At 33.0% G+C, this 8,513-nt stretch overlaps 1 protein-coding gene across 1 annotated transcript; it reads left to right on the plus strand.

The window, feature by feature from the left end:
- Positions 1 to 654: 654 nt before the first annotated feature.
- On the plus strand, positions 655 to 2,010 carry LOC141670975 (DNA replication licensing factor MCM4-like). The gene is made up of 3 exons (XM_074477035.1): positions 655 to 736; positions 1,319 to 1,501; positions 1,684 to 2,010. The coding sequence occupies exons 1-3, from the start codon at positions 728 to 730 to the stop codon at positions 1,780 to 1,782; spliced, it is 291 nt and encodes a 96-aa protein (XP_074333136.1). The 5' UTR covers positions 655 to 727; the 3' UTR covers positions 1,783 to 2,010.
- Positions 2,011 to 8,513: the final 6,503 nt, after the last annotated feature.

The following is an 8,513-nucleotide window of genomic DNA, read 5'->3' on the forward strand; positions in this document are numbered from 1 at the left end:
TTCAAAAAGAAGCCAGAATTACATTCAACCCACCCTTCTGTAATTCTTGTTGTATTATTTGGGAATAACAATTAACTAATGCCAAATTTATGAATTAAATTTTTTGTCTTACTGATGTTTTTTCTTAATACTATCAGCTCTTGAGTTATATTCTCTCTAATCTCTATTACTTTATATTAAATCATGCAGTTTGCTTGCACATCTATGAGAAGGAGTGAAGTTCACATATTTGATATTGGTTACGTGTCTTCAAAGCCAGTAGAAGTGAGTTTCTTGTTCAAATTTTATTGCTAGTAAAGGAAATTAACAAAGCCACCACTTTATGGATATGACACTTGCGAAGAAAAAAAGTTGGGTAACTGGACATTCTACTTGCTACATCAATTATTCAATACCTACTATTTTGTAAACTTGATTCTTGATCCTGGAACAATGTATTTAGAATTTTGGTAAACTAAAACTTGAGACACCAGCATTGTAATAGATTCAGGTTACAAAAAAATATTTTTCTAACTAGAAACTATTTTTCTTGTAGGTTACCTATAAAATGTTGACTTCGAGTCAACTTAAACAATTTTGATAGAAGATAATAATTATAAAATTATACATAAATCTTAGCTATCTTTACTACATAATGTACCTCTTTTTTTTACTTTTCATTATTGTTGGATAGATTAAAATCTGTATTACACTAGTTGTTGGAAATATGACGAAGAATTCCTAAACAATGATGCAGGTATTAAGAAAAAGGTTTGATGTATCTATTCATGGAAGTGGATTTCACAAAGGTTTATCAGATGTAACATTTAATTTACTTGATGATTCTAGGTTGGTAATCTTTTGTTGCTTTTCTTGAATCCAAAGAGCGATTGACCTTCACTCTGGTTATGTGTGTGCCTCAGTTTTTCTGAACTTATGTAATAAGAGATATCAAATAGTATTGTAGTGCCTTGATTGTGGTTATAAAATTGATCTTGATTTTTTGTCATTTGAATAGTAAATTTAATAATACTAGTATAAAATAATCAGCTTGACATTCTATTGTGTCTTATTTATGTGTATGTTAGGTACTTAATTTCTATTTTGTAGTTTCTATGGTCTTCCCCTTGGGTACTTGTTAAATTGTCTTGGATTCTTGATTTCAATTGGTTTCCTTAATCTGTTACACTGCTATCATTTATCTGCTTTTATAGGGTACTTTCTTCGGACACCCATGGTGTAGTTAATGTCTGGGATAGAAGATCGAGTGAACTTCCTTATCTTGAATTCACATGATTTTATTTTCTTTAAATTAATACTTGTTTTTAATTGATTGCAGACATACATTGATTGTCTTCACTTAAAGAAATATGACAAGTCGAGAATGAATGAATTCTCGAAATTACAGGTTGATCAATTGAAAGAGCTGTCAAGGAAGCCTGATATATATGAGAGGTTAACCAAGTCTTTGGCACCAAATATGTGGGATCTTGATGATGTAAAGAAGGGTCTCCTTTGTCAGGTACTACAATGTTCTTCTAAAATAGATTGCGCTAATCCCTTTAATCCAATGCTACTTATTGTTTTAATACTGAACATACCAAACTTTCTGTTTTATTGCTCTTCTTTACAGTTGGCGCAGTCATATATAATTTAGTCATATACATTCCATACTCTGAGTTTTGGTTGATTGACAAATTGCAGATTTTTGATGGGAGTGCATTGATATTGCAATCTTGGGCTAGCTTTCGAGAAGATATTAACATCCTTCTTCTTGGCGATCCTGGAACCAGCAAGTCATAGTCGTTGACTTGCATACATAAGCTGTCCCCTTGTGGAATTCACATAAGTGGACGAGGGAGCTCTGTTGTTGGATTGCCTGTCTATGTAGCCAAAGATCCAGAATATGGTGAAATAGTATGTTTGCAAACAGTATGCTACATAAATATGTGTAGTACTTCATGTTTGGATCAGATGAAAGTGATGTGTCTGATGTTTTGATATTGTTGTTGGATATATAGACAATTGGTATTATGCATGGTTTTGGTAGTTTATTGGTTTGACAAATTTTTGACATCTATATTTTTAAAATGTACGTTAATAAAACAGGTAATCAGACATCAATACAATAAAATATGATGTAAATTTAACATTATAACATTTATTATAAAATGAAAAACTGATGGCGTATATTAGTTTTAGTGGTACATTGATATCAGTTTATCAATAAAAGACGATGTTAAATGCTACGATAGGCAAAGGCTTAAGAATACATAATAGATGTTAAAGAGTACTTTAGACAACGTTTGATCCAATTGTAATGATGTTACTTATTCTTATAGACATCGGTTCTTATACAACAGAAATCGATTCCTAAGTAGAAATTAATGTTAAAGGTATTATTAACATCGGTTTTTCTCAAAAATTGATGTTAAAGATATTAGTAACATCAGTTTACTGGGCAAGGGCAAAACTATTGCTTATCTGACATATGTTTAAATTGATAAAAATATCATATCATAACAATAAATAATAGATGTGTATTAAAAATTTAACATCGAGAATTAGGTATCGGTTTCTTATAAAAAAATGATGTTATATGTTCTCTTTCACATCAGTTTTAAACCTATGTCAAATGGGGGGTCTTTAACATCACCCACGAAGACATCAATTTTTTTTATTCATAGATATCGATTTTTAGCTGATGTCTATTGATGTTTTTCTAGTAGTGTTAATTCTATTTTTCTCTAAATATTTTCTCTCATTCTCACATGAAAGGCTCAGATAATTTTGTCCTACAGAAATAAGAGGTAGCTAAAGAAAGGTTGTACATGGTCATAAAACTAGAGATAGTCCTTAAATAAAGGTCTAGATATAATCATACCAACAGGATTTATAATATGATAGATAAATGCTAATAATACAAAATCAGTATTTAAAATAAATGCTGATTAGGTGTAATCAGTATTTATACCTTGTGATTCTGAAGACTCAGCTGGTTTGAAGACATCCAATGGAGGTACTTATAAGATATCAGTAGATGGTGGTGATGGATGAATCCTGCCTTCAGCATCTATAACCAATAGCACTGCTTCAGAAGTTAAACCTTCATTACAACTTTGATGCAATAGTTCTTGTGGGACTGGAGATTTAGGAGTTGCTGGATGACTTTGACATTCAGGTTCTTGTGTACTCCTCTCCTCAGACTCAGATTCTAACTCATATGCAGCTCTAAAAGGAAAACCAGCTCTATGCTTTGAAGTATGCCTTTCTATAGAATGGAAAATGTTTTTGACTCTGGCAGCTTCAGCTGTTACCTTTCTAAATGCTTCATCATGCCACTGTTGAATGGACTTTTCAGCAAGAGGCTTTATTTCTTCAATATATGTTGCACTACTTTGAAATGCAGGTTCTTGTGTGCTAGGATCAGAATTTATAGTAGCTATTGTATCCCTTTGAGATACAAGTTCTTGTGTGCTTGATCCAGGGAAAAGACCTTCCCTTTGCAGCCTCTTGACACTCTCTTCTACTTGCTCATGAGTTATTTCCCTCACTCTTTTCCTTGGCTGCTTCACAGGAGAATCAAACAATTCCACAGGTGCATCAAGATTTGTCTGGAATTCAGGATTTGGAGTAGATGCACTTTGTGTCTCCTCAGCATTTCTTTCTTAATCTTGAGCATATTTTGAGCATAGTAGGCTTTGGCCAGCTTCCTTTTCCTTGACCTTGGGCTTGTACCAGTTTCATCAGTATTTTTGGCACTTTGAACATCATCAGTAGGTGTGCCCTCATTAGTTGGTAGAACAACTGGTCTTGGAGAAGAATCAGAATTTAAGCTTGGAAATTTTGAAGCTAAGGTAGCATTTTCCTCATCATCATCTAATTCTAATCCTGCAAGCACAAGCTTCCTCCTTACAGATTCTGAAGGTTTAGAAGATTGAGGAACTTGTGTTGCATCAGCTTTTGATTTGGCTACATCAGTATTTGTAGCAGCTGATCTCCTACCCTCCAGGGGTTTCTCAACTAGAGCCTCAACCCTGGCAGCCAGCTTAAGTTTCTTCCTTTTTGCAACAGGTGTCTTTTGGGAGGCACCTGAAGTGGTTTGTATTTGTATTTGTGTTTGGGTTATTGTGCTGGGGTGAGCTACAGGGGATTCCCAATGGTGATTGCCTGCAACTGAGCACTCTGCTTGTTGGGCAAACCATAAGTCACAGGGAGCCTTTTAATGAGCAAGTTCCTAGCAACCAATGACAACCTTAAAGGAACTAAATCCTCTTTATTTTCATCTTGTGAGATGAGATTAGAGAAAGCCTTTTTTGTAAGCATAAATACTGACATAATTTGATTAGTGGGGATAGGGATATCAGGGAAACAAATATAGAAAATCAGCTGACAGAATCTAGCATAATACACAGTATTCCTATCAGCGGTTAATCTATCACCTATAAAAGATAAAACTACTCTACCAAAATCATAATTTACACCATGAATTAGAGAGTACCCTATTTGTTGTGTCATGATAGGAAGAGCATCAAAGTTGGAAGATTTTTTGTTAAAAGCCTTTGTGATGCAATCAAAAAAGAAATTATATTCCTTCCTGAGCCCATTTCTCTTCAATTGACCAAGTTTCTTCGAGTCCTTATCATAGCCTATCTCATTAAAAAACCTCCTCATTTCAGCATCTCCCACAGAAGTAGAGTAGGAGTCATGAGCAGGCAACTATAATGCATCCCAGCATTTTCCCGGGATTTTTGCTTGTTTTGGATTTCTCTTACAGTTTGAGGAGTTATAATCTTTGTCTTTTTATCAAACTCAAACACTAGATTTGGAATCTCGTTGGCACCTCCATCATCCTAAACACCAGTTTTCTAGAGAGCTAGAATGCGGTCACCTGAGATTATGGGTGGAGTTGTGAGAGCAAACCCAATCTCACTGGATCTCAAATAGTCCTAATATATATGAAAATTATTATTGACACTTTTATTGTCCATTATAGCCGAATAATTGTTAGTAACAAACTTGGCACTACCATAAATAAAAGATTTAAAAGCAGCTAGTGAAGTCATTGTGAATTTTTAAGAAAACATTTCGAGAAGAAATTAGGGTTCCAGAGTTTACGGGTAAGAGAGAGAGAGAGAGAGTGAATTAGCATAGAAGAAGATAATAGAGATTAGATAAAGTGTTAATTTAAAATCAGAAATTGATTTTGTTTAATAAATCACTCCACTAACTCAGAAATGTTTCAGTTTAGTGGGACACGTGGCAGCCTGCTATTGACTGTAAAAACAATCATGTAAACGTGTGGTAAAGGTAGTTACTGTGCGCACAGTTTCCCAGAATAATGTTTTGTGTATACTCAAACATTTTTATGTTACTATCGGTATTTTATTACGTGTAGTTGAGCTGTATTTAAATATTTAGATGTAAATTAATAAGACTTGCATGAATATGTGTCAAGTAAATGTTTATTTGACCAAGTATAGCAGAATATTACAAATCGATAAGCGAAGTGTTTTATCTGGAATTTGTGTGTGATTTTCAAGATATTATTAGTTGATGAGAATTAATTTTCAAAGGTATTTTACTTTCAAATTATAAAAGTAATCTCATTAAATTTCTAAAATTCCAAGCTATTTTATGGTATAATTTTTGTAATTTATGAAATTATATTTTTATTTATAAAAGTCATTCTTTTAAATGATATTTGAAAATGTGAATAATAATTTGTTGATTACTAATTTGCCCATGCATGCAATTGATCATCCAAAAGGAGAGAAAGGCACTAATGTCATTTCCAGTCCCACTAACACTTTTTATACTAGCCAAATCCCTAGAATACCCTTGCATGCAAACTTTAGTAGTATTACCACAAGGACAAGCTAGTAAATTCTCAATTCCACTTCCAAAAACAAAACCGCAAAATTTCACCAAATTGTCAAATGAAATCATTGTGATCACTCCACTCAACCAACTTATTTTCTTTTCTTTCCCTCCCCTCTCTTCTCTCCCTCTCGGCTAAACATACACACACACACCATCCCTTCATTTCTCATTCAATTCCTCAAGATTATTATGTAATCCAACTCTATAATCCTTGTCCAACCCATCCATATATGTTTTATATAAAATTTTGAGTGTTTAAGTATTGCATGTTAGAGATGATTCCAAAACTCAAGTGAAAGGCCTTGATTCTTATAAATTTAAGGTCCAAACCATGAGTTACAATATTTTTGGAGAAGGTTATGGTTGGTGAAGTGATTATACTCCCACTATTTCCCTCCTCACCATTCGGCAATGGCTTTTTAAGGAGACGAATGGAACCAATTTTAGTTGCCTTATTTGTATTCAAAAATTTTAATGTAGAAATCATGTTTTCAAAGTATATATCTTAGTTTAAACTCTTGCATGTCAATGATCTCTATGGCTTTAGTATTGCATGTTAGCTTAAAACTCTTACATGCTATATTTTACTTGATATATAGTTATATTAATGCTTGCATGTTAGTTTTAGGATGTGAAAGGCATATGTCATAGCCTATTTGTTTATTCGAGGATTTAACTCAACTCAAATAAGGATGTAACAAGTAAATAGTGGTTATATCGTCAGAGAGATCTCTCAAAGTAACATATGTCAAAGGATTAAGTAACATTGTTCATCTACAGACTTGAGGACTTAATTCACTGGAAGAAGCTCAAGATATTGATCATGCCTCAGTGATATAAATCAAGATTGTGGATTTAATCAAGTGACAGAGATCTCGTCAGGGTATCAATTAATTACAAGGATTTAGTCTGAAGAAAATCAAGAGTATCAAAGTCAAGGCATGAAGAAACGTCACGGAAGTTAGTCACTCATGAACCAGACAGTACATCGAGTGTCAACATTGAAGTGGTGGAATTGATTCATAATTGACAGTGATTTTCAGAAGATTTTCAGAAGAATGGTTGCTGCTCAAGATTAGTATTATTCTCTATTAATTAATTAAGTCATATAATTTAATTAAGTGAATAAATTAAATCTGCAAAGATTAATTTATTGATTAATTGAATTAATTGATTAATTAATTCAGAATTATTATTTGATTAAAATCTGTTTTAATCCAGCAAGACTATCTTTTGTATTAGCAAGACAATCGGTATGACAATCAATAGTCATACCGAAAGTCATGTCAGTTCATTTAGATTGTCTTACCGAAAGTTCTATCAGTTCAATAGATAGTCCTACCGAAAGTTCTACCAGTTAAAAGGATTGTCTTGCTAAGCTAAAAGGATTGTCTTGCCAGTTAAATCAAGGATTGATTTAATATAAAAGAACTGAAGCTGATTTTCAACAGAAGCAGTGCATTGAATATCAAACATAGAAGAACACAGAACAGAGAAAAACAGCAGAGAACTTATTGCAATTTCTCAGAACATTTATTTCTAGTATTAATTGTTAAATCTAAACCACTAGAAATCCTTTTCTTGTGCTTGTGTAACTATCTAGCGGATCAAATTCCCTAGAACTTAATCTCAAATTGCATTTAGCATTTGATCCTTTTTATTACAAAAATAGAAAAAGTTCATGTCGAATTTATTCTAGATTTGGAATAATTTATTTGAGATTAATCCCTTGTAAACGATACCGTTGTTGTAACACCTTTCAAGTTTAATAATAGTTTTATTTAACTTGAATTTTGTTTCACTTTTTTATTCCGTATTTTATTCGATTAAACGGTATTGTTTGTATTCAACCCCCTTCTACAAACATATTGAGACCTAACAATTGGTATCAGAGCCTTCTGATTAACGAACAAATCAAGATCCTAGACTTTTGTGATTCTTTCACTTCTTGAATTTTTATTTACTCAAAAATTCATAATGACTACACAAAAAGTTGGAACCGTTAAAATTCCACTATTCGATAAAGAAAATTATGTTATGTGGAAGAAGAAGATGCTATTGTTTTTACAAGTTGCAAATCCCAAATATCTGGTAGTGTTAAAGAAGGGTCCAAAAATTCCGATGGTTATTGAACCAGAGGTAATAGAAAATGATGTGGTGATTACCAAAGCTAGAACTTATGTAAAGAATCCTTTAGTAGATTCCCTTGATCCCTTGATGAATAGACATGTGATGAACTGTAAAGATTCCAAACATATCTGGGAAACTATTGAGGTGATTAATGAAGGCACAGAGGAAGTTAGGGATAATAAGTTAGAAATCCTAACCTCTGAGTATGAATACTTTAAATCCAATCCAGGAGAAGGAATCACTTAAGTGTTTGAGAGGTACAATGCATTGATCAACAACCTGAACATTAATGGTAAATACTATTCAATCAGGGAGGTCAACAAAAAGTTCCTTTTAACACTACCAACTCATCTTGAACATAGAATCACTTCCATAAGAGAAGCAAGAGATCTGAGTGAGATTTCTTTGGAAAGGCTCTATGGTGTGCTAAAAACCTATGAGTTGGAGCAGATTCAGCAGAAGGAAGTCTACGGGAAAGGAAGAGTGGTCAGCACGTCTACTGCTCTAGTAGCTAAAGAACA

The sequence above is a fragment of the Apium graveolens genome, chromosome 7 (genome assembly GCF_009905375.1).
Source record: "Apium graveolens cultivar Ventura chromosome 7, ASM990537v1, whole genome shotgun sequence".
Classification (NCBI taxonomy): domain Eukaryota; kingdom Viridiplantae; phylum Streptophyta; class Magnoliopsida; order Apiales; family Apiaceae; genus Apium; species Apium graveolens.

What these genes read in the sequence shown, in the direction of transcription:
- LOC141670975 (XM_074477035.1), top strand. An exon ending in AGAAGGGTCTCCTTTGTCAG is followed by an intron (nt 1,502 to 1,683) that starts GTACTACAATGT and finishes GACAAATTGCAG; the next exon opens with ATTTTTGATGGGAGTGCATT.